General features: G+C 48.5%; 1 protein-coding gene across 7 annotated transcripts in view; it reads left to right on the top strand.

Annotated features, from left to right (window-relative positions):
• Positions 1-27,978, top strand: part of PBRM1 (polybromo 1) — a 368,051-nt gene that overhangs the window by 270,551 nt on the left and 69,522 nt on the right. For all 7 annotated transcript variants that reach the window (XM_086939413.1, XM_086939411.1, XM_086939408.1 and 4 more), the window contains exon 24: positions 19,218-19,428. In XM_086939413.1, coding sequence (XP_086795539.1) covers positions 19,218-19,428 — 211 coding nt within the window. The remainder of the gene's footprint in view (positions 1-19,217; positions 19,429-27,978) is intronic.

Genomic DNA, 27,978 nt, shown 5'->3' with positions numbered 1-27,978 from the left:
TCTTTGCGACTTGGAGGAAAACTTTCTTTTTACCTTCAAAATTGGCGGCAAATTACGACGGACCGGTGGGTTCTACAACTTCTTCAATTCGGCCACTCTCTGGAATTCCTCTCAAACCCTCCACGGACACCACCTGTCAAGCGTCCTCACAGACACGTACGGCTGCTTCAACAAGAACTAGCTTCCATGCTCCAGAAGGGCGCAATAGAAAAAGTTCCACACGCCCAGATGGGGGAGGGCTTCTATTCCCACTTCTTCCTCATCCACAAGAAGGGGAAGAAATGGCGACCGATTCTCGACTTGAGAGCTCTCAATGTGTTTTTAAAGAAGCAGTCATTCCGGATGGTCACGCTACAAGAGATCCTGGGACTCCTGGAAAAAGGCGACTACATGACATCGCTCGACCTACAGGACGCCTATTACCACATCCCTATCCTCAAGGGACACAGGAAGTTCCTAAGGTTTGCAGTCGCAGGGGTACACTATCAATTCCGCGTCCTCCCCTTCGGCCTCAAATCTGCTCCAAGGATCTTTACAAAATGCCTTTCTCCTGTCGCAGCCTATCTCCGCCAGCAGGGTCACCAGGTCTTCCCTTACCTGGACGACTGGCTGGTAAAGGCTCCGTCGAGAGCAGCCGCAGCCGCATCTTCCAGCGCCTGTCTGCATCTTTTCCGCCGCCTCGGCTTGACCCTCAACAAGGAAAAGTCATCCCTAACACCAACCCGGGTCATCACTTTTCTAGGAGCGACCCTGGACACGGAATGCACGAAGGCCTTTCCATCACAGGAGAGAAAGTCGAAACTCATCTCCTTGGCCAGATCAGTGGCATCCAAAAAGACTCTGACCGTCCGTCTCTTCAAGTCGCTCCTCGGCATGATGTCGTCATGTATCCTACTCATCCCGCACTGCCGCCTAAAAATGCGCTCCCTGCTGGAAGAACTGTCAAAACAGTGGACACAAGCGGCGGGATCCTTCGAGGACCGCTTACGAGTCACCCAACCTATGATCAACAGTCTACAATGGTGGAGATCAGACAAACACCTGTCGCAAGGACTGCCGTTCCTGCTTCCGGCACAACCGCATATCATCACCACGGACGCATCCTTGGAGGGCTGGGGTGCAGTCCTGCAAGAACTACAGACCAACGGAAAATGGACGCCACAGGAATCCAAGCTCCACATCAACATTCTGGAGCTACGGGCAGTCTTCCTGGCGCTCCAGTCGTTCCTCCCGCGCATCAGAAACTCCCCAGTGCTAGTCAGGACGGACAACACCACGACTATGCACTACCTGAACAAACAGGGAGGGACGCGCTCGCTCTCTCTCTCTCGAGAATCTCAGAGGGTTTGGAACTGGCTTCTACAACATGGCATCACCCTCAAAGCCGAATACGTTCCGGGCAAAGACAACGTCCTGGTGGACGCCCTCAGCAGAGAACAGTCCCTATCCCACGAATGGGAGTTAGACGAGAGTGCACTGGACTACATCTTCACGAAGTGGGGGACACTACAAATAGACCTCTTCGCCACCAGGGAGAACGCCAGATGCCCAAGCTTCGCAAGCAGGCTTCCCCAACCAGGAACACTGGGGAATGCATTTTCCATAGCCTGGCAGAACGTGTTTGCTTACGCCTTTCCGCCATTCCCACTGATACCCAGGGTGATCAGGAAAATGAAATCGGAGCCCTGCACCCTGATCCTCATCGCCCCATCCTGGCCGAGGCAGCACTGATACACGGAGCTCCTTCGTCTATCGGTCCATCCGCCTCTTCGCCTACACAGCCAACTGACCCTACTCACGATGTCTCACGGACAGGTTCTCCACCCGAACCTGGGCCCTCTGAAATTGTCAGCCTGGCTCCTGACTACCGCGAGTTCAGTCATCTAAACATACCACAAGAGTGCAAAGATGTCCTGTCCAACGCTAGAGCTGACAGCACTAAAAAGACTTATACTCTCAAGTGGAAACGCTTCTGTGTCTGGTGTGAGAAGGAAGGTCTACATCCCTTCCAGGTCACTCCCCAACAACTCCTGCCATATCTCCTACACCTGGCGCACTCAGGCCTTGCCCATGCGTCCATCAAGGTCCACTTGGCAGCAATTTCTAGGTTCACTCGAACTTCTAGGGGCCCCTCCCTGTGGGCGGACAGGCTCATTAAACAATTCCTAAAAGGCCTTTTTAGGTCCTTCCCTAGACCAAAACCTGTTCCTCCAACGTGGCAACTCAACGTAGTTCTTCACCAGTTGATGAGGCATCCCTTCGAGCCTATCCACAAGTCGGATATCAGATTCCTGTCGTGGAAGACAGCCCTCCTACTGGCACTGACCTCGGCCAGAAGAGTAGGCGAATTGCAAGCCCTATCCATCCAGGACCCATTCTTACAATTCAAAGAGGACAGAGTCATCCTGCGTACTAACCCACGATTCATACCCAAAGTCCCTTCGGACTTCCATTTAAATGAGCCCGTCGTTCTTAAATCATTCTTTCCGAACCCATCTACTCCGGCTGAGAGATCACTGCACTCTTTAGACCTTCAGAGATGCCTAAAATTCTATCTTGATAGAACAAGACAATTCAGGAAGTCATCCCAACTCTTCGTCGCATTCAGCAGACCTAGGAAGGGCATGCCCCTATCAAAGCAAAGTATATCAAGATGGATCTCTTCAGCTATAACTCTCTGCCACGAAAAGGCAGGACGACCCCTGGACTCACAAGCCAAAGCCCACTCCACCAGGGCCATGTCCACGTCTGCGGCACTGTTTGCTGGAGTGCCACTCCTGGACATCTGAGCGACCTGGAAGTCCCCGCATACCTTTACCAGGCACTACTGCTTGGATGCCGAGCTGACGAAGGACGCAGCAGTGGGCAGAGCAGTGCTTCGCCATCTATTCCAGTGAGGTGAGCCCTCCTACTTCCCGCCATCCTTGACTGGTATGCACATTTCTTTGTTACTAGTTTCTGCATGACATTGTATGCTGTTGCTTACACAGTCACAAATGTTCCTTATTTGCAGGTGTATACGTTCTGTATCAACACAGGATGTGCATATTGTATTGCTTGCTACTCTGATTCAGGCATGTGAATCTATGAAAGACACCCAAATACTGGATAAGAAATGCGTTACTTACCTGTAACTGCAGTTATCCAGTATTAGTGTCTTTCATAGATTCACATGCACCCTCCCGCCTCCCCTGGCAGGACTCACCTCTCTCTAACAGGTTTACACCTACCAACTTGGTGCGTACGAAAATCTGAGAGACTGAGGCTCCTCACAGGAAGGTTCTAGAGGGAGGTAGTTGCTGATTGGTTGTTTCTTTTACTTTGGTCCTTTTTTACAAAAGGACTCAGATAGGCTACCAAGGTGGGACCCTGGAGCCTACTCTATTTGGTCCTTCCTGCATAAGGACCTAGATAGGTTACTAAGGAGAGCCCCTTAGACCTAATCTCTTTATGTATGTCTTAGGACATTACTTTTTTATATACCGGAGACTCCCGTATCGACGACGGGGAATGATTCAGGCATGTGAATCTATGAAAGACACTAATACTGGATAACTGCAGTTACAGGTAAGTAACGCATTTCATAGTTGCAGGTTACATAATATTTATGGGTGAAACATGTGACATTAGAAATGCCACGTTCACCCAGTAACTAGGCCCAAAATGACATTGTCACTCGTCTGGCTGTAGCTGGTGCATAGGAAAAGTCAAAGTATAGATCAGACACTTTAATCTATAACATGTGACCTGTACATCTACAGGCACCATTCCAAGTATTATTTTTGTATTTAATAAAAAGACAATCTAATGGTGAAGTTGGATTTCTATTAAATGTATCGAAAAAATGTAACTTTTTTTAAATTACCTTAACTCTGCCTCTTCGCAGGAGGCTGATTTGCCTTAACTCTGCAGCAACTGTCCACCCTGTCTCTGGTCCGTATTAGTTGGGAAAGAGTTTTAAATAATTGCTCTGAGTGGACAATGGCCTTGGAGCGGGGGGTGTTTTCTTCTCCTGACATATGAAGGCCAGTTTGAGTGGGCGCAGGAACTTGATTACCTTCAGCGGTGCCTGCTCTGTCACGAGTAAATGTTAGATGATACCTGGAAAGGCCCTCGATGTTGTCTCCATAGTCAGGCTGGCAACAAACCCATCAGGAGGAAAGCACACCAGAACCAGTGTTGATTACCACAGAGGAGGGGAATGCTCATTACCCTCTCCACACCTCTGAGTGCCCGCCCAGGCTCTGCCCAAGGGTTTCCCCCGTTTGGATTTTAAGGGTGAGGGGCACTGCGGCATTGTTTGTAGTAGTGCACTCAGCAACTACTAAAAAAGTGTGTAGGGTTGCTCTCCGGTACTTCTAGCCCATTGGTTAGGCAGTGACCAGGAGTCCTCCCCACCGACTTGCTGGTGTCGGGCATAAAAGTGGCACCCCAAGGTAGCATCCTCTGAACACTTACTGGACCAGGGGAAGATCTAAAGAGGACTGCACTGGCTGTCTGTGATCTAAGAGGAGACCTGAAGGAATGGACCTGCATCTTCTTGCATCCAGGACAAAGACTCGGACTCCAAGGGTCAGTTTGCTGACCTGTGGGGCTAGAGGGACACAACAAGCTGCAAAAGGCCTTTTCCTGGAAATTCCCAGCTGATCAGTGGCACTTGCACTGAGCCTCTGCCTGACTCCCTGGGAGTCTTTTGAGTACTCTCCCCTGAGGTCTTGGGGGCCTTAGATGTGAACTCCTGTGGTTGTTTGAGCACCAAAAGAAAGGTTGGCAACTTAGAAAAATACTCCCATCAGGGCTTCAGGGGGACCTGCAGAATAAGTGCCTGACCGGTTCTTTCACTCATTGGATTGAATTTCAGCTTCAAGGCTCCCATCACTTCCAAAAAAACAATGAAGTCCTGTTCTTTGTTGGGACGTAGAAACCTTTGTTAGAAATCTCCTGCGCACAAGAGCTCCAGCTCCACCAACCTGCTTTAAGTATCTGGCCTTTGGTTCCACTATGGTGACTACAGTTTCAGCTGCGGCCTGCCCAGGAAGCATTTTTCTACTCGAAATTTAAGAAAGTTCCTTTCTGGTTTAAAACGTAGAAATATTTTTTACTTGTTGAGTTCCAAACTTTCCCTGGAACCAATCCACTTGTATTTGACCAGTCTCCATTGAGCTCAGCCTCGAAGTGCACCTAGGTGGTGCGCCGCCTCTTTCATTGACAATCGTTTGCACTTTGTGGTTTTTGTGGCACTTTTTTCGCTGACATTTTCAAAAATGTATTTCTCGGTTTTCTGTTACTGGGTTATTATTGTTGTTTTGGTCTTATTTTACTCATAACATTTATTTATTTCATTATTTTGAAACTGGATGTCATTTTTGTGCGACTTTTTCTACTGTGTATGCAGTGCGTAAATACTTTACACATTCCCTTAACTAGAACTCATTGAAGAACCAAACATGTGCGAACACCGCTTGATATATATTTTTTTGTCCGAGCTTCGTATTAATAGTAAATTGTGCTGTTGAAAGTCCTTTTCCAATAAGCATTATACAAACTACAATAAAATACAATTTTAAATTGAATTCTCATGCATTCTGCTGTTTTGATTTTTCAATCATGCAACCTACAGTTGTACAAGAACACTGAGGGTTTCATTTAGATCTTGGTGGCAGGTTACTATGTTACAACGGTGACGGATAGCCTGTCAGCCGAAGTATAAATCCCATAGGTAGGCTATCCTGTTTTAGGTTTAAACCTATAGTAACTGACCCCACAGAAAGGGAAATAGCCCTCACTAGTGTAAACATATAAACACCTGCACAACCACAAACTAAATGTCATTCAAAGAAAGGAACAGGAGAGTGAACATGTCCTTTTTATTTCTTCCTGAAGGGGCCAATACAATGTAACTTTGTTATTCTGATAGATATATCTGCCGTGTGGATTCCTCACCTTGTGAACATCCCCCTTGCGTCAGCAACATTCGGAAATTCTTTTCGTAGCCTCGCGCCGACGTGGATAGGACTTCACAGAGACACGGCTCCGCTCGCGACTCCGCTGACGTCACCGCCTATAATAGGCCCACGCCGGCGAGATGAGATCAGTTCCCTTTTTTCTGCGTCGTCGACGCTAACGGTTATCGGGAATCTCTGTAGCCAACTGGTGCTTGTTGCCATTTTGTTGCAAATTTCTGCTTCTTTGTATCCTGTCTCTTCGATGATGTCATCCAAGAAGACCGGCTTCAAGCCCTGCAGGGAGTGCGGTAAAATGATGTCTATTACCGACCCGCATCTGGTGTTTGAGTTCCGACCATGATGTGGAAGATTGTTCTTCATGTCAGAAGATGAACCCGAAGGCCCTGAGGGAGAGAGAAGCCAAACTCCTGGTTGCGAAGATGAAGGCTGGGAAGGAGAAATCATCGAGGTCTCGTTCTCAAAGGGCGAGGTCGAAGTCGAGGTCTGGTTCTCGAGATAGGCCGTCTTCGAAGTCGGCATCGGATCATGTTTCGAAGTCGAAGAAGAAACATAAGAAGAGGAGACATGAGTCCCGACGTCGTTCTGGTAAGGAGTCGGGCTCGAGGTCGAGGTCACCGAAGAAGGTACGTTCGAAGGTGGTTTCTCTGGAAGTCTCTGAGCCTGAAGATGAGGCCTCACCTTCGGAGTCGCATGGGCGATCTCCCACTCCGGCTCCGAATCCTTCTCCGGCTCCGAATCCGTCTCCGGCGCCGTCCCCGGCCCGTGAAGAGGAAGAGGCTCGGGAGGATGTGGATTCTGCGCCTGTTGAAGAGCCGAATCCGATCCCTCCTCAGGACCGGCCTGATGGTTTTCAACCGCCCTTTCCTGCCCCAGGCCAGGACCCTTCAGCGTTTATTAACGCTATGTATGGCGTCTTCTCAAGGGCGTGGTACCCCTCTGGTGCATCTTCGGGTCCCATGGGTCCTTTGGCTTTCAGCCTGGGAGTTCCTCACTCCTATCCTCCTGCTCCGTTCATGCCTTACATGCCAGCTCCGACGCCGCATTGGCAATTCCCGGCTCCCTCGAAGTCGTCGACGCCGATTCCGGCGTCGCCCGCTCCAGATCGTCCTCGAGGGCATTCCTCTGTGTCATCGGATTCGATACCGGCGTCGGCCCCGAATCCGACGGAGCCACAGGTGGATCCGGCTGCGAGGCGTATGAAGGAGAGGTCCAGAAGGGAAGCTCAACGCCTTTTGGAAGAGCAAAGGTACCTGGATTCACATTCTGATGTGGGGGAAGGTGAATTGGAGGAGAGCTGTTTTGAGGAGTTGGCAGATTCAGGAAGTCTTGATTTCTCTCCAGAGTGGGAGTTGCCCTCAGGCTCTGGTGCTCCTTCTAAGTATATCCAGCCTTACCATCTAGTTATGAGGAAGGCTGCTGAACTTCAATTGACTTTGCCAACGGTGGAGTTTAAATCCAATATCCTCACTGAGGTCTTGCATTCTCCGAATTCTGTGGTTGAGCCTTTGCTTCCATTTAATGATGCCTCCTTGACGGATCCTATTATGGACCTGTGGAAGAAACCATTGTCGGCTCCTGCGGTTTCTAAGAGTGTTGCGAGAAGGTACAGGGCTGCTCCTGAGGACTCGCCTTTTCTGTCTTCTCATCCTTCGCCAGAGAGCCTGGTCATTCAGGCTGCCTGTTCTAAGAAGAGTCTTAGTGCCTTTCCTCAGGTTCCATGTGAAAAGGAAGCGAAGAAACAAGAGCAGGTTGCAAAAAAGACCTTTTCATCGGCGAGCATGGCGTTGAAGTCAACTAATGCCACTTGTCTGATGGGAAGATATGTGCATGCCCTGATGGATTCTTTGCGTGTCCTGGTTCCAAAAATTCCTGATGCCAGCAGGAAGGATTTTGAGGAAGTGAATTCTGATACTCAGGCGGCGGCTCGCCAGGTTATTCAAAATGGTCTGGACACTGCCGACTCTGTGGCTCGTATCATGGGCACTGCTGTCGCCACTAGGAGGTCAGCCTGGTTGAAGTCTTCAGACTTTTTGGCTGATGTTCAGGCGACTTTGCTGGATCTTCCTTTTGATGGTTCTGGTCTCTTTGGGAAGAAAGCGGATGCGGCTCTTGAGAGATTCAAGGATTGCAGAGCGACAGCTAAGTCTTTAGGTCTCCAGATCAGAGGCACTTCTACCAACAGGAGGTTCAGGGGCTTTGGTCGCTCCTTTCGGAATTTCCGGCAAGGCCAACAGCAGCAGCAGCAACAGCAGCAGCAGCAGCAAAATTCTATGTACAGATCGTACAGGGGAAAGCAAAGAGCGCGTCCTCGTGGATGTCAGGCCTCTTCCTCCTCCACCTCTTCCAACCCCCCTGCCACAGAAAAGCAGCCGTAGATCCGCTATTCAGGATCATGTGGGTCCGGTTGGGGGTCGGCTTACCCATTTTCTACAGGATTGGGAATCGGTTACATCAGATCTTTGGGTTCTCAATCTTGTAGAAAATGGGTATGCCCTCCCCTTTCGGGAATTCCCTCCCATTTACCCTCCTTGTCAAGGCTTTTGCACCGAGGAACATCTGTCTCTTCTGCAGGAGGAGGTGCTAACTCTGTTACGAAAGGGTGCGATAGAGGTGGTCCCAGAGCAGGAAAGGGGTCAGGGATGCTACTCCCGGTATTTCCTGATTCCCAAAAAGGGTGGCAGACTACGTCCAATCCTGGATCTCAGGATCTTGAATCTCTATCTGAAGCAGGAGAAATTCAAGATGCTCACCCTTGTTCAGGTTCTTCAAGCTCCTGGAAGGAGACTGGATGGTGTCGCTCGACTTGCAGGATGCGTATTTCCACATCCCTATCCTGAAGTTGCACGGGAAGTATCTCCGTTTTACGGTGGGATCGCAACACTACCAGTTTGCGGTCCTTCCGTTTGGTCTTACTACTGCGCCTCGAGTCTTCACCAAGGTGATGGCGGTGGTGGCAGCTCATCTTAGGAGGTCGGGGATACCTGTGTTCCCTTATTTGGACGACTGGCTGATCAAAGCGGAGTCGTCAGAGAAGGTGCTCCATCATCTGCAAGTGACAACTCAGTTGTTGTTCAGGTTGGGTTTTTCGATAAATGTACCCAAGTCTCACCTGGTGCCCTCCCAGCACAACCTGTTCATAGGTGCCGTACTGGACACTACTGTTTGTCGTGCATTCCCTCCTCCTCAAAGGATTCGCGACATTCAGGAAATGATTATTTATTTTTCAATGGAGCGGTCGTTCCAGTCCTGAAGGTCCTTCGCCTGTTCAGTCTGATGGCTTCTTGCATTCTGTTGGTCAACTATGCACGCTGGCACATGAGGGCACTCCAGTGGTGTCTCCGCAGGCAGTGGTATCAGCACAACGGAGATCTCGGGGAGTCCGTGAGGATCTCCAGAGAAACTGCAGCGGATCTGTCTTGGTGGAGCGTGGAAGGCAACCTGTCGCAAGGAAAGCCTTTCCAACTACCTCCATCGGTGGCCACGTGATAGCGGATGCATCCACTCTATGGTGGGGTGCTCATCTGGGGGATCTGGAGGTCAAGGGTCTTTGGTCTCCAGAGGAAGGGTTGCTTCACATCAACCTTCTAGAGTTGCGGGCGATACGTTTGGCGCTCAAGGCCTTCCTCCCTTCCCTTCGCGGTCGGTCGATTCAAGTCCTGACGGACAACACGACCGCGATGTGGTACATCAACAAGCAGGGAGGTGTGGGGTCGCAGTGTCTCTGCAGAGAGGCTCTGCGTCTCTGGTCCTGGGCTCAGGACCACCAGATTTGTCTGATGGCAAATCATCTGGCCGGAGTTCTGAACGTGCGTGCAGACAGTCTCAGTCGGCAGTTCTCTGCCGACCACGAGTGGAGGCTTCACCCGGAGGTGGTTCGTCACGTCTTTCGACGTGGGGGATTCCTCGGGTGGACCTGTTTGCCACTCGTGAGAATACTCACTGCCCGTCTTTCTGCAGTCTCCAGTATCCGATGCAAGGAGCCTTGGGGGGCGCGTTTCAGTTGAGTTGGGGAAATCGACTCCTTTACGCGTTTCCTCCCATACCCTTGATTCCTCGGATTCTGAGGAAAATTCGCCAAGACCGGGCCCAAGTTATATTGGTCGTCCCGGATTGGCCAAGAAGGGTGTGGTATACAGATCTACTCCACCTCTCCTCTCACCCGCCGCTCCGTCTCCCTCTCAGGGCAGACCTCCTCTCTCAGATGGAGGGGCAGGTTCTACACCCCCACCTCCAGACATTGCACCTTCATGCCTGGAGATTGAACCGGGCAACCTGATTTCCTATTCTCTCACGCCTGATGTGGTGGATGTCATTTTGTCTGCCAGACGTGACTCCACTAAGACTGTCTATTCTTATAGATGGTCTAGGTTTGTTATTTGGTGTGGTGAGAATGGTATTGACCCGTTGAGAGCCCATTTATCAGATGTGCTCCGGTTTGCTCTTACTTTGGCGCAACAGGGGCTTGCAGTTGCCATGGTTAAGGGCTATCTTTCGGCGCTGTCGGCTTTTATTTGTTTGCCTGATCAGCCCTCTCTTTTTAAGTCTCCTGTAGTTTTGAGGTTTTTGAAGGGTCTTGTAAACAAGTTCCCTCCTACTCTTTTTATTGTACCTCAGTGGGACTTGAATCTTGTCTTGACTTTTCTGATGGGCTCTCCCTTTGAGCCTCTTCATAAATGTCCTATGAGGCTTTTAACCTTTGAGGCAGTTTTTCTAGTTGCAATTACCTCGGCAAGGAGGGTAAGTGAGCTTCAAGCTCTTAGTTCCAAGCCCCCGTTCCTGACCATACATGCTGATCGGATGGTTCTAAGGACCAGGGCTGCTTTTCTTCCTAAGGTGGTGACTCCTTTCCACCTTGGTCAATCCATTACCCTCCCTATCTTTTATCCTCCCCCGCACCCTTCCAAGGAGGAGGAGAGGTTGCACCGTCTGGACCCTAAGAGGGCGGTGTCTTTTTATTTGGACAGAACTAAAGACTGTCGCTTGGATGATCAACTCTTCATTGGCTTTGCTAGCTGCAAGAAGGGAAGAGCGGTCCATAAGAGGACTTTGTCGAGATGGATCGTCCTCTGCATTAAGATCTGCTACTCTTTGGCCGGTAAGGAGCCTCCAGAGGGCATAAGAGCTCATTCGACTAGGGCTAAGTCTTCGACCTCTGCATTGGCTAGAGGTGTGCCTGTGGAGGACATTTGTAGGGCGGCAACTTGGTCTTCCCTCCACACTTTCGCGAAGCATTACTGCTTGGATACCGAAGTGAGGAGGGACGGTCATTTTGCGCGCTCTGTCCTTCAGGATTTCCTGGTTTAGAAGAGTGGACACCCTCCGGGAGTGGGGACTGCTGTGGGACTCTATTCACAAGGTGAGGAATCCACACGGCAGATGTATCTATCAGAAGAACAAGTTACTTACCTTCGGTAACGCTTTTTCTGGTAGATATTATATCTGCCTGTGGATTCCTCACTGACCCACCCGCCTCCCCGTTGTCCACTCTTCCTTACCAGAGTTACTGTTATGTTTTGTTTATATTTTGTAATGTTAAGGAGGAGTTTTATTTGCTTTCTTGCATTTGCTCCACACTATGTGTGTTTCTCCTTGGCAATTGTTTATTGTGTATACTATGTATATTTCTACTGTCATTGGTCCGTCCGTGTGCCTCGATGGCACGGAAAAAAGGGCGGAACTGATGTCATCACGCCGGCGTGGGCCTATTATAGGCGTTGGTGACGTCAGCGGAGTCTCGAGCGGAGCCGTGTCTCTGTGACGTCCTATCCACGTCGGCGCGAGGCTACGAAAAGAATTTCCGAATGTTGCTGACGCAAGGGGGATATTCACAAGGTGAGGAATCCACAGGCAGATATAGTATCTACCAGAAAAAGCGTTACCGAAGGTAAGTAACTTGTTCTACAAGGTAGTAGCAAGAAAGACTGGGCTAACATTATTCTGCTTATGTTTTGTTTAGGGAAGTCACAAAAATATTATTTCTTACTTTTGCTTTTTTCAGTTTTTTGTTTTTTGGTCTAAAGGTGCAGGGTTTAGAAGCATGTTTTAGGTCTTATTTAATTATTTTATTACTGCAGAGAATCATGAAATATCAAAATATTATTTGATATTTTGGCTACGTTTGAGTCTGTCATTGATAGGCAAAATGGCTGGTTTCATTAGAAATCTGTCCTAATATATACCATCTCATTTACCCACAGACAGAGGATGGGCTAAATTCTTTGATACATCAGCCCTCTTTTTTAGCGACTCAGTATTGATAGGAGGTGAAATGCCAAACACTCCAGGCTTTAAATATTCAATGCAAGATGTAGTGACAGGTATATGTGAAAAGAGTGCAGTCACCAAGCATCTGGGATACTGGTGAAAACATGACACCAGACTTTTGGAAAACATGAAACGCTATGTCATTTGGAATGCTGCTGCAAAAAGTGTCTACCAAGTGTTCAGCATAATTGGTGTAGATGTGAAACATCTACTTGAGAGTAGGCTGGGCGACACTTCTAATGACTTTGGCACTGCAACTTGTTCCATGTTAGAATGCTTCCCACTTTGTAAGCCAAGAAATGTTGAGGAGCAATTTAGGACGTTTTATTTTACAATGCATGAGAAATGGCTTGCAATGATGCACAGAAATGTCCCTTCTCCAACCATGACACCAAGTCAAAGAAAATTCCCTTTGGGACTCCTCAATAGCATACTCGGACACTCACATCTCAATCACACCTCATTCATATAGAAACTGTTGCAATCGCCAAAGGATAGTATATAAATGCTTTATTCACCAGGTGAATGCACAATTAAAAAACTCTATTTCATATATATATAAGAGAAATGAATCAATAAAATGCATTAAACAACAAGTAATGCACAATCATGGAATAAAAAGCAATCCAATATTTAAAAAAAGAAAAATTCCCTATAATGCACATTAAGCAAGTTAATGTCTCACAATTTGACAATTTAATCAATCAACATTGGTATTCAATTCACAATTTAAAAACATGTTGTATGCATATAAACATTTCTTTAAATGACATCACAAAAGAAATATAACAATTTGATACAGGAAGACCAAAGGCAACGCGTTTCGGTGGCAGTAACTGGTCCAAACCACCTTCTTCAGGCTTTCTATAAAAACGTGTCCAGGAATCCTAACATAGTCTTATCAATGTGTGGACATTATAACAGAGGGACATCAATCTCTATCTCCTCCTGCTCGTTCCAAACCGACTGTTTGATCACAGTTTAATATCCAATACGAACACCTCACACGATAGGACTTCGGATTTTGAGCACTTCGTGGTCCCTAAATGATCCTAATAAGATGCCCTTACGTAATTAGTGTTCAGGTTTAAGGCAATTTGTGGGCAAAGATACTTCCAAAAATGTGCCCTTCATTTTTCCTTATATGAAGCAGAAAAACAATAATTTTTGTGTATTTGTGTTTCCGATGAGGTTGCAGTTGCGTGCAGGAATTACGGAGATTTCAATATACCGATATCAATTCCCAGAATAAAGATAAACATTTGATGACTTAAGGGAAGACACGCCGGTTGCATCTAAAGCACACAAATTATTGTTTTCATGCTTCATATAAGGAAAAATAAAGGGCACATTCTTGGAAGTACCTTGCCCACAAATTGCCTTAAACCTGAACACAGATTACGTAAGGGCATCTTATTAGGATCATTTAGTGACCACAAAGCGCTCAAAATCTGAAGTCTTACAGTGTGAGGTGTTCGTATTGGATTTTAAACTGTGACCGAACAGTCGGTTTGGAATGGGCAGGAGGGGATGGAGATTGATGTCCCTCTGTTATAATGTCCACACATTGATAAGACGATGTTAGGATTCCTGGCCACGTTTTTATAGAAAGCCTGAAGAAGGTGGTTTTGACCAATTACCGCCACCGAAACGCATTGCCTTTGGTCTTCCTGTATCAAATTGTTTTATTTATTTTGTGATGTCATTTAAAGAAATGTTTATCCCCTTCGCTGCGGGGGTTATTCCCCCGCTGTGCTGGGGGGCGCGCACAGCGCCCGCATGCTCATGACAAGCTGAGCTCGTCATGAGCTACAGTGCTCCTGTGCTCATGACGAGCTCAGCTCGTCACAGGTGCATTGGCTCCGTGGAACGTTCAGCACAGCGGGGGAATTATCCCTGCGTGTGAGCGTTCCAAGGGCCATAACTAGCTGAGCTCGTCATGAGCACTGAGCTAGTCATGAGCATGGAAGAGGTTAAATTCATACAACATGTTTTTAAATTTGGAATTTAATACCAATGTTGATTGTGAGAAAGTGGCTCTATATATACTGGACCAAAGTACCGTACAGTGTGTATAGAGTCCACAATCCCCAGAGGTATAACAGAGGTTAAAGCCAGGTGTGCCCATACTCTCTAAAGTGGTAGCTTGGTAGAGCAGTAAGGCAGGACCAGAGGACAGTGTAAAGCATTTGTTGTACACGTTCAGTCAGCAAAAGGTTTCACACACTCAAGGACTGAACTCCAGACTAATTGTTTTTATATCAAAAGATATAGTAGTTTTATGTTTAGAACCAACAGGTGTCAAAATATACTTTTCTCAATATGAGCACTCTCAGGTAATTACTTTGCAAAGAGGCAATAAACTTTGTAAACACAATAGGTACAGTGGTTGCAGTAGGCAACGCAATTCTAAACACAATTTAACATTGAGCTCAGTGGGTTTTTCTACATAAATGCAGTTGATTGCTTTATAGATTACTTTTGTAATCCCAGGACTGGATCCTAGATTCAGTCGTGGGGTCTAAGCTGAAAACAGTTTAGTAGAAACGTTTTGGTTATTGCAATGATTTTTAAGGAATAAAAAGATATTTTAAAAGTTGACAAACTTTTCAATGAAAAACTGGCAATCTTATCCTATGGCAGGAAATTCAAGTCACAGGTAAAGTACGTTCTCGTTACTTTTGTAATCCAGTACTGGGCTCCAAGGTCCAGCACTGGGAACTCCATCTAAGACAGGTAAGCAATTACATTTCAGTAGTTCGTGTGCGATTTTTAAGGAATATTTGTAACTTTCAAAAGTAGATAAGAATTTTCAGAGCAAAACAGTCAATGATTTCCTATGGAAGAAAATTCAGTTATGGGTAAGTCTGGTTAAAATTACTTTTGCAGGTCAGTACTGGGCTGAAAGGTACAGTACTGGCTCCTCTCCTGATTCCAGGTTAGTATTTCAAAATTCGTTACTCGGCTGATTTTATAGGATTATTTTAGAGTTTCAAAACTTCACACTTAGAAGATTTTTTGGAGTCAAACCAATCAATGTTATCCTATGGCAGGAGAGTGAGTTATCGGTTTTCAGGTGAGTAATCGCCTGGTGAAGTTAAGGTTCTGGGCATAGACTCAGGGGTCCCCCAGAGTCAGGTAGGTACAGTTGGTACACCCTCAGCGGCACAGGGGCGGCCGGGTGCAGAGGTAGTTAGGCCCTTTGTTATCCAATGAGGGGCAGGGGGCCTCCGGTTGGTGGCTGCTGGCTAGCAGGCCACGCCTCTGTGGGAGCTGGGCTCCTAGTCACTTGCCCATGGCAAATGGGGAAGTAGGATAGGGTACAGGGTGCACTGCCAGGGGCACACGGACGGTTGGCTGCAGGGTGCTTTTGAGCCGTCGGGCGCTCAATGTTATTCAATGAGGATCTTGAAAAGGGAACAAAGGCTGCAGGCTCGGGGACGGAGGATCTTCTGTAGCGACCAACACTTTGAGGGGTAAGTTGGGATCTTGGAGGATAGGTAGGCACCCAGGAGTTGGTCACAGGGGGTCGTGGGGTGCCAGGTGCAGGGGTGTCTTTTGAGGTCGGGAAATCTTACCCTCAGCTGGTCGCGTCGGAGGGGTCCTTTGTCCTGAGGCTGCAGGCGTCGTTGGGGTCATCGAGGAGGGTCTTTGGGCACTAGACTTCGGATCCCAGTCGCCGGGGGGGATGTCCTAGTGGTCTTGGATCACTCAGGCACATGCCAGGCTCGGCTGGTGCAGAGCGGGCTGGTCCGGAGCTTCCTGGCTGGCACCATGGGGGTTGTTGCAGCAGAGCCTCTGCTGATGGGAGTCCCAGTCTTTAAGAGGGTCAAGGCAGGCAGGTCCTCTGGGTGTCCCAAGGTTGCTGTCCGCAGGAGTCGCCGGGAATAGGCAGGGGTAGATTCCAGGATCGACAGGCCGGTAGGGCTGGGGCCAAGTCAGTTGTTGTCGTCCCGTTAGCAGCTGCACAGCGGGTCTTCTTCTTCTTGATCTTCGATCTTCTTTTCTTGTCTGGATCTGAGGAAGGAAGGTTCAGGGAGCGCCTAAATACTGAATTAAGGGGCGTTACAGGTAGGGCAATAGGTCCCAGTCCTGGGGTGGGTACACCCCCTAGCCTGCTCCTCTCCTGTGGGGGGGGGGGGCAGGAGCCTAGCTGTGAATGGGCAGGGCTCCCCATCTTAAAGATGGCCAGAGCCCGGGGTCGTGCTTCACCTAGTCTCCCCCACCTGAAGGGTGGGGTTCGCACAGACAGGCACACCCCCCTTTCTGACGTAGGTTTTCCCGCCAGAGAGGGGGTCAGAACTGGTTGGGCCAGTTGCTGGGTACAGCAAATGGTCTGGGGAAGCTCACAGAGGCGGCACGCCTTTCAAGCTTTCCCCTGCCCATCCTGGGGGAGGGAGACTTAGCACCTCGCCCAGGATGTGCATTCTTGCAGGCCCGGGAGAGCGGGGGGCTCTCCACCCAGGGGTCCAGCAACCCCGTCTGCTGTGTGGAAGCCTCTCAGTCCAGACATGGATTTCAGGTTTAGGTTTCAGGGGGCCTCTCTAAGATGCCCTCTGTTGCATTTTACATTAAATCTCACACTGGCATCAGTGCGGGTTTAATGTGCTGAGAAGTTTGATACCAAACTTCTCAGTCTTCAGTGCAGACATTATGGTTCTGTGGAGTTCGTAATGACGACTTCCCAGCACCATATACTCTTAATGGCAGCACCGCGCTTACAGTGCCCAGGAATGGCCCTGGGTACTGTAGGAGCACAGGGCTCATGCCCCTGTGCCCACACCACTGGTATAGGGCACCCAGCTAGAGGGGTGACTGAGGTAGGCCAGGGCAGTGGGTTTGTGGGCATGGCACACAGGGATGTGTGCCATGTCGACTTTATGTTTAGTTCTGCACTTAGCCACTCAGCCTGCAAAGGGGGGGGGGGGTGTGGGTGTCAGGGTACAGGCCCCCTAAGGGTGGCACAATAAGTGATGCAGCCCTTAGGGGGCTTCTCTGGTCACAGTGCCCTGGGTACCATTTACTAGGGGCTGATAGCTGGCCAGAGATGCAAATTGGGTTTTAGTTTCAATACAGTTTTAGGGAAGGAACACAGGCCCTGGGTACCTGGTTGGCAGGAGCCCATTGCACACTCAGTCAAAGCACATCAGTAGTTCAGAAAAAAGTGGGGGCATACCAATGCAAGAAAGATGGCACTTTCTCACATTGATTGAATAAATTGTCAAATTGTGAGACATTAACTTGCTTAATGTGCATTATAGGGAAACATTTTTTGAAAAAATATTAGATTGCTTTTTATTCAATGGTTGTGCATTACTTGTTTAATGTATTTTATTGATTCATTTCTCTATATATATGAAATAGAATTTTTTATTGTGCATTCACCTGGTGAATAAAGTATTTATATGCTATCCTTTGGCGATTGCAACAGTTTGTATATTAATGAGGTGTGATTGAGATTTGAGTGTCCGAGTACGCTATTGAGGAGTCCCAAACGGAATTTTCTTTGACTTGGTGTCATTGTCGTGTCCTGTCCCTTTGGTGAGGAGGACCACTCCATCTTTTGGTATACCTTCACCAACCATGCCATTTGACTCCATGAAGCCTCTCTGTGGTACTCTGCACAAGTTCTAGATCCCTTCCATAAAGGGGAATTTTCTCCGGAGTTTCAAAAGTGCTGCTTAATGTTTTACCACTTTGATGACTAAGGGCATATGTGCCCAGTTCAACGCATATGATGCAGAACCTGTCCTCGGAAATCGCAATCTTCAGGTGCAGCAGTTTTGTCTTGGAAAGCGGTCAGTGGCCAGAGTTAGCAAGTGTGTTCTGGCTGTTTTGACCTGGCCAGTCTCAAGTGCCAACGTTGAGAGGGCATTTTCATAGATTAAGGTTTACGTGGGAAGGAAAGAGCGAGTGCACATGACCAAAGACTCACTGAAGAAGTTATGCATGGTGTACTATGATAAGTTTGATTTGTAAAAATGTATTTGGACCTCATATGCACTGTACGTACACTGTCTACATAAGATGCACTATCAGTGCAAAATGCAAGCAATATTAAAAGCAAAACACTCCAAAAACTCTAGAAAAACAAAAAAAATGTATTGGCGCGAAAGTGTGTAACCACTGATTACCACTGTTTTTTAAAGGTATTGAAATCACTTGAAAACACAGAAAAAAAACCAGAATTTACCAAAAATATAAACTGAAAACGGGAAAGTCTACCCATAGGATACAATGGGATTTATACTTCGGTGGACGGCGTATCCATCACCGTTGTGACCGAGTAACCCTTCCGCCAAGACCTATATCGGGTCCAGATTCTCTTTGATATCTCCAAAAGATTTGACATTCTTACAGCATGTGGAGCCTTAATAACATAAATTAAACTGGCTTTTACAAACAAATGTTTGTGAACGTCCAGACGTCCTGTATCTCATTTCGATGTGCCTTCATTTAGAAAGATGTTAATCTGTATTTAAATGTCCCATCTGTATGTGGGTGCATATTGATGTTACATTATTTAAAAATGAGGTTTAAAAACCACTTCAACACTCTAAATATATGCTTGTCCATCATATGCAGGTTTATATAGCATGGCTATTGAATATTAAATGCGACATGGATTTCAGGCACAATCTGTGTTTTCTTCAGATATTATTAGAAGTCATCAGTTAATAGCCCAGTTTAGAGTACAATTTCTTAAGCGCTTTCTCCCACTTTGCTGGTTCTCAGTGAACATGGTTGACCTAAGGCTGCCAGTATTACCTGCAGAGCCCTTTGTAACATAGGCCCACACTCTGTCTCGGCTTTATTCAAACCTTCTATAGCAAACACGCCAACCGAGATTGTTGCGGAATGTCTTGATCATCCCTGCCTTGATCTCAAATTACGTAAACGCTCTGCCTACTCGATAGCAACATCAGTGATTCACTGCCTTTTCAGAGCTGTAACCTGGAGCGCCTTATTAATATTATTGTCTTCTAGAAAACCCATCGTTCCACAGAAGGAACCGTCCCCTCTTTTGGAGAAGAAGATCCATGAGCTAGAAGTCAAGTTTGCGGAGCTGGAGCGAGGCACGGAGGAGATTATGCCAGCTGTTGTAGAAGAAAGTGAAATCATTGAAGCCCCGCCCCTACCGCCGATCCAGTCTCCAATGGCCAGTGAGCTGGAGATCATGCCGTACACCCCCCCACAGGTAAAGCCGCTTTTCATGCATTCTCCAGTGTCTGTCGGTCACTTTAGAAGGGATGTTCTTGTACTGTGCTTTTAGTAATGCTCTGTTTTAATTTGTACAGTGGTTAGGGGTCTCGTGCATGTCTGCGTCTGTTATTCATTTTAATCTTGGATTCTCTGGCCCAATTTAAAGAATTATTTTCAAGGAAACTTTACCCAGCAATCTTCACGCCTGTCGCTGTATGTCTGACTGATGATGCCGCCCTGTCCAACATGTTGCTAGAGGACACCTTTTTTGTCCATTACCTTCTGCATCTAAATATCCTCAAGTTGTTTAGATCGCAGCAAACGGAGTGGTGAATCGTATCAGAATGCCAGAAGAATCCCACATATGAGCCAGAATAAAGTCCAACACGAGAACCAATGTAAGGTGTACATGGCTGTCTTACGAGTTCCACATGAATGCCGGAAGGGTCAACTTCAGGTGCAGGAGAGAAATGTTTGTCATTTCATCAAACGCATAGAGGTTGATGGGAGGAATGCTTATAATTTGTCTAACCACTGGCAATTGCTTCGGGTAACTTACCTACACATCATTCTTATGCCCACCAAACCACCCCAAAGTAGTCCCAGCATTATGTAAATTGGTCTTTGTCCTGCTCCAATACGAACAGTGCACCCGAACTGCCAGGCCAGGTCCTCTCAACTGGAACACAAGCAACCCTGGACCGGTTTCGCCCTGATTGGGGCTCTTCAGTCAGTTGTAGCTGGTTTCCAGTGACACAGTGAGCAAGGGACCCAGGTCTGGGCATTCACGTCGCACTTACGGTGTTCATCAAACACACAGAAAGTTATTGATGTAATTGCGGGATTGGGGTCTTTTCTTTTCAGATATTTGTCTGCTCTCTTAAAATGAGGTTTACACTGTTTTCGTATGTGCTCATGGGCAAGGAACTGTTTTAACTTGTCAGTTAAGCCTGTCGCTGAGTCATGGTCTCTTCTCCTTGCTCTTGTCCTATATTTTCTTATCTTCAGAGGCATGTGCTTCCCACACTAACTCGCCCAAAGGCAAAAAGCACCTGTGATCGAACTTGTCTTGTTAAACACGCCTTGGAGTCCGCAGATTGCATGACCAATTTAACATTTGAATTTTCTTTGTTTTTGTTGTCAAGGCGGAACCTTTAATAACAGAGCAGCTGCACGTGTGTGCAGGGTCAGTCAGCGTACAAGTGTCACCACACTCGGTAGTTCATAATAAAGTCGACCATGTCAAGTTCGAGGCATGTGGGCTGCTAAATTCATATCTTAGCATTAGATCGCCACCTAGTGTTGGGTCCGGATGATCGCACATTGTTGTCCTGGAAGAGTCTTCGAAGTATCCTGAGATGGGTGGCTCCTCCCCTGGACTACAGTGCGCATGGGCATCGGCTCCATCCCCAGATTGTTTTTTTCCGCCATTGGGTTCGGATGCGGTCTCGACGTCTCTCCGTCGGAACCGAATAAACATCAATCTTTACGGCCAAAAGGCTTGGGTTCTTTACGTCGGTATTGTTTGCGTACGGTCTCGAGTTCTTCCGTCTCTCGGAGCCGGATTCAGCGGAGTTTGTAACACTCTTCGGACATCGAGGCCTTCTCATCGCGACTCGACAACAAGTTCCCAACATGGAGCGGAGTCCGTTTAAACTCTGTCCGCTCTGTGGGTCCAAATACCCACACATAGACGTGCATCCGGTCTGTAATAAATGCCTTTCGCCGGACCACGACGAAGGCAGTTGCAGGGCCTGTGCGAGTTTCAGGTCGAAGAAGACTCTCACGATTCGGCGCGCGGTGCGCCTTGTGGCCAAACAGGCGGCCCCGGATCCAGAAAACATCTTCGACGACCAAGAAGACGAGGACCAGAGCCATCATCTTCAAATCTCCCCGCCCGAGACGGAGGTCGAGGCCGATCCGGAATATGACGACGACGGAGTCGTGGATCAAGACCTTGAATACGTCGACGAGGTAGGGGACGACAATATGGTTTATGGGGCCGCGGAAGATAGCTCAGGGGACGAGCTATGCCCCGAAGTTGACGGACATCAGGAGAGGGTCGCGGGATCGCCTGTCGGCCTTACCCAAGACCCTGGAGCGCAAGCCACGGCCTCGCCTGCTGGCCCGGCCACGGACACACTTGCTGCGCCAAGGGTTTCGAAACCGAAACTGAAAGCAACGGTCTCGGCAGCACCTAAGATGGCCGACCCGAAACCGAAACCGAAAGTCAAGGACTCAAACGTCCCTAAGATGGCGGTCGTCACCGCAAAAACACCTACACCGGCAGCCTCATCGACTCCGTCGACCTCCGGTCCACAGAAGTCGAAGAAACACGGCGATTCCACAAGGTCAAAATCGGCGCCGGAGGAGAGATCCGCTAAAAAGAGTGGCACGCACAAAACTAGCGCGTCGGCGCCGGCAAAGCCAACCAAAGTAAGCGACACAGCCCCGGCTCCAACGGGGACATCTGCGCATCGCTCCAAGGACTCGGGGTCGGCGCCGTCCGTCCCTCCAAAGGAGCACCGGAACGTCGCTTCCGACGGCAAGGCCGCCTCGTCGGTGCCAAAGACATCGGTCACCGACGCATCTCTCGTTGCTTCTTCACTACAAAGAATTAGGGAGAAGGCTTTTTCTTCGTCGACGCCAGCGCCATCGACGCAGAAGGCGGCAGACGTCCCGGTCAAGCCCGCAAGTAAACTCCTCTTCCTTCTACCGCCAAAAGTGGCGCCGAAGGCCTTTTCATCGAAATCGACGCCAAAGAAGGCGGAATCTTCTGCGGCAGGGCCATCTTCGGGTCAGGTGCTCGACCAGGAAGAGGATTCGGAGTGTTTCATAGATGCGGACACGGGGAAGTTAACCCTTTACAAAAGAAAGATCACTTCGCAGCCGGTGGAATCCTATGTCATTCCCCTAAAGAAGAAAAAGTTTCCACAAGACGCCTCAGGCCTCATGGAACCTATCCAGCCTCCTATGGGAAGGAGCCCAACACCGTCTCCAGACCACTCTGAAGGTGAAGGCTATGGTGAAGATGAACAATACACGTTCCCAGTCAATGAGCCTGAGGCACAGCCAGATTCATATGATGTCATTGGGGACCAGGGCACCCAAGATATGGGACAAGACCCACAGACTTTCAGTACACGTGTGTCCCCTACAGAGGATTCTACAGGTTTTCATGCACTCATTGAAAGGGCAGCTGCTAATCATGATGTGGACATGCATGCTGACCCAGTTGAGGAAGACTTTCTGTTCGACACCTTTGCAGTTTCGGAGAAAACTGTAAAGACACTGCCTATGCTCAAAGGGGTCCTCAAGCATGCTGCGGACATCTTTAAGGAGCCTACCAGGGCGAGGGTGGTCAATCCACGTATTGAAAAAAAGTACAGACCAGCGCCTGCGGACCCTGCATACATTCGAGGACAGTTGCCGCTTGACTCCCTGGTGGTCGCAAACGCACGCAAAAGGGCCAACTCCCAATCAACGGGTGAAGCTCCTCCCCCGGATAAGGAGTCCAAAGTGCTAGAGGCAGGAGGCAAAAGAGTGGCTGCGCAGGCTGCCAATTTCTGGCGTATTGCAAATACACAGGCACTACTGGCACGTTATGATAGATCACATTACGACACACTAGAGCAGATTGTGGAACACCTGCCTCCGCAGTTTCAAGAGGGCACCAAAATGATTATACAAGAAGGGCAACTGATCTCCAACGCGGCCATAAAGTGTGCACTTGATGCCGCGGACACAGCCGCTAGGGCCATTAACACCAGTGTTATGCTCAGAAGGCAGGCGTGGCTCCGCATATCAGGGTTCAAACCTGACATTCAGACAACCATACTTAATCAACCAGTCAACCCGGATAGACTGTTTGGTCCAGATGTTGACACCACCCTGGAAAAAATTAAAAAAGATACTGAAACTGCTAAATCTATGGGGGCCCTACAATCACAGCAGTTTCGTGGCAATAATTTTCGTCGCTCAGGTGCCCGTGGAGTCACCAGAGGACAGTTGGGTCAGCAGTCACAGTTCCCTAGAGGTGGAGCACAATCCTCGTACCCCAAACAAAACAAGAGGGGCTACAGGGGAAACAGCAACAAAGGACGCGGCAAAGGAGGCAACAATTCACGCTCCTCTGCCCCAAGCAGCCAGTGACTCGCTGTCACTGCCCCCCGACCACTTAACACCTGTCGGGGGGAGAATACAGCAGTTCCTGCCCGTCTGGAACAACATCACCACAGACAGGTGGGTGCGACAGCTTATCCAGTACGGTTATTGTCTAGAGTTAAAATCCACTCCACCCAACATTCCACCAAGGCAAAGGCCTATGTCCGCAGAGCACTTGCACTTATTGCAGCAGGAAGTGTTGGTGATGCTGCACAAAGGAGCAATCGAGCTCGTGCCAGTGGGGGAGGAAGGCACAGGGGTCTATTCCCTGTACTTCCTCATTCCAAAGAAGGATGGATCTCTCAGACCAATTCTGGATCTCCGTCCCCTCAATCTGTACATACTGTCAGAGCATTTCCACATGCTTACACTCCAACAAATTCTTCCTATGTTAAACAAAGGAGACTTCTTAGCAACCTTAGATCTCAAGGATGCTTATTTCCACATTCCGCTACACCCGTCCCACAGGAAGTACCTCAGGTTCACTATCCAGGGCACGCATTATCAGTTCAAAGTCCTACCCTTCGGAGTCACAACTGCCCCAAGGGTGTTTACCAAGTGTCTGGCGACAGTGGCAGCGCACCTCAGGAGGCAGAACATCCATGTCTATCCCTACCTCGACGACTGGCTCGTTCAAGCCAGGTCGGAACAGCAGTGCGCCGCGGACATGTCAACTACCATTCATCTCCTTCACGACCTGGGTTTCTCGTTGAATTACCCAAAGTCACACCTTCAGCCGGCACATGTCCGGCAGTTTCTGGGTGCGTCAATCAATACCCTGACGGCCAAGGCGCAACCAAACCAGGTCAGGATAGACTGCATACAGTCTCTAATCCAAAAATTCAGACCGGGACACTCACTGCCAGCAAGAGTGTTCATGCAGTTGATAGGCATGATGGCCTCCTGCATCTTCATAGTCCCGCACGCACGGTTGCATATGCGCCCGCTCCAGGAGTGCTTAGCAAATCAGTGGACACAGGCTCAGGGACAATTAACAGACCTAGTGTTGGTTACCAGTCGGGCATACAACTCTCTGCATTGGTGGACTCCACACAACCTTTGCAAGGGCCGACTGTTCCAGGAGCCAGTGCCACAGGTTATCCTGACAACGGACGCATCTCTCCAGGGATGGGGAGCTCATCTGCTCACTTACACAGTGCAGGGACTATGGACGACGCAGCAACAGAAGATGCACATCAACTATCTAGAACTGATGGCGATCTTCATGGCGCTCAAGTCCTTCATTGTACATCTGTGCAACAAGGTGGTGTTACTCCGGACGGACAACATGACCGCGATGTACTACATCCAAAAGCAGGGGGGCACCCACTCACCACAGCTGTCTCACCTGGCTCAGAGCATGTGGAAGTGGGCCATTCAGAGGAACATCTTCCTCATGGCAGAACACCTCCCAGGGAAGGACAATCAGATGGCGGATCTGCTCAGCAGATACAGCCATCAAATGCACGAGTGGGAGATACATCCATCGGTACTCCAGCCGTACTTCCAAAGGTGGGGTCGTCCAGACATAGACCTGTTCGCCACAAGGGAGAACACAAAATGCCAAAGCTTCGCCGCCAGGTTCCCACACCCCCAATCGCAGGGCAATGCGATATGGATGAACTGGTCAGGCAAATTTGCTTACGCTTTTCCCCCGACACCTCTGATACCACTGGTGGCGAGAAAACTACGGCAACACTCGATAACACTTATCCTAGTTGCTCCAACGTGGGCGCGCCAAGCCTGGTACACCACGTTCCTCGAACTCTCAGTGGTACCGCATCAAAGACTGCGCCTCACGCCCAGACTTCTGACGCAGAACCATGGAGAAATTCAGCATCCAGATCCGCAACAGCTCAACCTGGCGATCTGGCTCCTGAAGTCTTAGAGTTTGGATACCTCAACCTACCTCCTGAATGCATGAACATCATCAAGGAGGCGAGGAAGCCGTCAACCAGAGCATGCTATGCCGCAAAGTGGAAGCGTTTTGTCATTTACTGTGCGGACAATGACATAAACCCGCTAGATGCATCTATCCCTAACATCATTTGCTATCTGTTACACCTTTATAAGTGCAAACTAGCGTTCACTTCTATTCGGATACACCTATCCGCCATCGCAGCTTACCTTCAAAACAGGCAGCATCTCTCAGTCTTCAGGGTGCCTGCCATTAAAGCGTTTCTTGAAGGTCTGAAACGAGTCATTCCCCCAAGAACACCGCCAGCTCCGGTGTGGAACCTCAATGTGGTCCTCACCAGACTGATGGGACCACCATTTGAGCCACTGCACTCGTGTGAACTGCAATTCCTGTCGTGGAAAGTTGCTTTCCTAATTGCGATTACGTCACTAAGGCGGGTTAGTGAGCTGCAAGCGCTCACAATACAAGAGCCTTTCATTCAAATTCATCCAAATAGGGTAGTGCTACGTACTAACCCCAAGTTCCTTCCAAAGGTGGTGTCACATTTTCATCTCAACCAAACTATCGATTTGCCGGCATTCTTCCAGAACCCACAGACAGTGGCAGAAAGAATGCTCCATACGTTAGACGTACGGAGGGCATTGATGTACTACATAGACAGGACACAACACTTTAGGAAGACGAAACAACTCTTTGTTGCCTTTTCACCACAACACAAAGGCAACCCGATTTCCAAAGCGGGAATAGCCAGATGGATTGTTAAGTGCATTCAAATCTGTTATCAAAAAGCCAAGCGCACTTTAACAATACCCCCAAAGGCACACTCCACACGCAAGTTGGGGGCATCCATGGCTTTCCTAGGAAACATTCCTCTAGAGGACATTTGCAGAGCAGCCACGTGGGTTACACCACATACCTTTACAAAACACTACTGTGTTGATGTACATTCCAAACAGCAAGCGGCTGTAGGGCAGGCTGTTCTCAAAACACTTTTTCAGGTTTCTGCAGCTGGCACGGGCAACCGCCGCTAATGGAGGGACTGCTATGTATTCTATGCTAAGATATGAATTTAGCAGCCCACATGCCTCGAACTGAATATGCTACTTACCAGTATGCATCTGTTCTTGGCATGTAGGGCTGCTAACATTCATATCGCCCACCCTCCTCCCCGGTGCCCGTCGCAGCTGCAGATATACTATTGTATTCAATCATTAGCATGGACATCCTTTACACTTTTCACTCCATCCTCTGCCACAATGGCGAAAAACAATCTGGGGATGGAGCCGATGCCCATGCGCACTGTAGTCCAGGGGAGGAGCCACCCATCTCAGGATACTTCGAAGACTCTTCCAGGACAACAATGTGCGATCATCCGGACCCAACACTAGGTGGCGATCTAATGCTAAGATATGAATGTTAGCAGCCCTACATGCCAAGAACAGATGCATACTGGTAAGTAGCATATTCATTATAGTGGTTTCTTCTAACATTATGGGAACTTTCAAAGCTCTGTTGGGGGGAGGGGTGGGGGTTGTCCTTGCATGCTGGTTCTGCTTGCAAGCTTGTGTATGATGTTGCTGTAATGCACAAACTATGACATCAATAGTCTCTGCACAGTGGATTCTATGGAAAATGCTTAAAGATGTGCTAATCAGGAACTAGGAAAACTCTTATGTAGGAGGTGTTTCCCTGACCCCTGGAAGGGAAGTGACCTCTCCCAGGTTTCCTGCAGGAGCACTGAGGTCAGTTCTTCTTTTGAACTCACCAGTCCAGGACAAAGCATTGTTGGTGTGGCGGGACTGCACAACACTCTACATCATCCAATACCAAGGTAGAGCTCCGTCACAGAGCTGTCCCCGGACGGTCAAAGACTGTGAAAAGGGCCTCATAATAGAAATCAACCAGTAACTGTCCGACAGTACTTAGGCTCTATACATAACTGTGGAGTGCTTGCAAAACATGCTCTGCTTGTTGCTGTAACAGGTTATTTTGCTTGGTTTGTACTGCCCGAACATCCTCCACCTTTTTTACAGAATCAACGACTTGTCAACAACTATATTCTTCCAAAAAGTATAAATCTCTGAAATTTGAAACTTGGCAGAGACATTTTCTGCCACAGGCGAATTTCGAACGATCCATCTTGGTCTTGGCGATCCAGGGGCAATGATGCAGAGTTATCTTTGAAATTCTGCACACGCTGTAGAATCGAAAAGCAATCTCTGGCCTGCGGAAGGCGAGTAGGAAGGTACAGCAACGCAGGGACTCCGGGAGGGAGTTCCATAACTAAGGCCGATTGAAGAACGACTGCCCATCTGGGCACACCTAACTCTGGGGACTGTGAAAATAAAAATAAATCGAGGTCATGAGTAAGGCCGGACATTGAGGAATATTTGGGGAGCTGAAACAAAAGCCTGGTGGCAGAGTTCTGAACCACCTGAAGGTGTCTGATCACGGTCTTTTTTG

Source organism: Lissotriton vulgaris, chromosome 9, assembly GCF_964263255.1.
Source record: "Lissotriton vulgaris chromosome 9, aLisVul1.2, whole genome shotgun sequence".
In the NCBI taxonomy this organism is placed as follows: domain Eukaryota; kingdom Metazoa; phylum Chordata; class Amphibia; order Caudata; family Salamandridae; genus Lissotriton; species Lissotriton vulgaris.
Note: the sequence above shows the minus strand (reverse complement) of the source record. Positions and strands in the feature narration are given on the sequence as shown.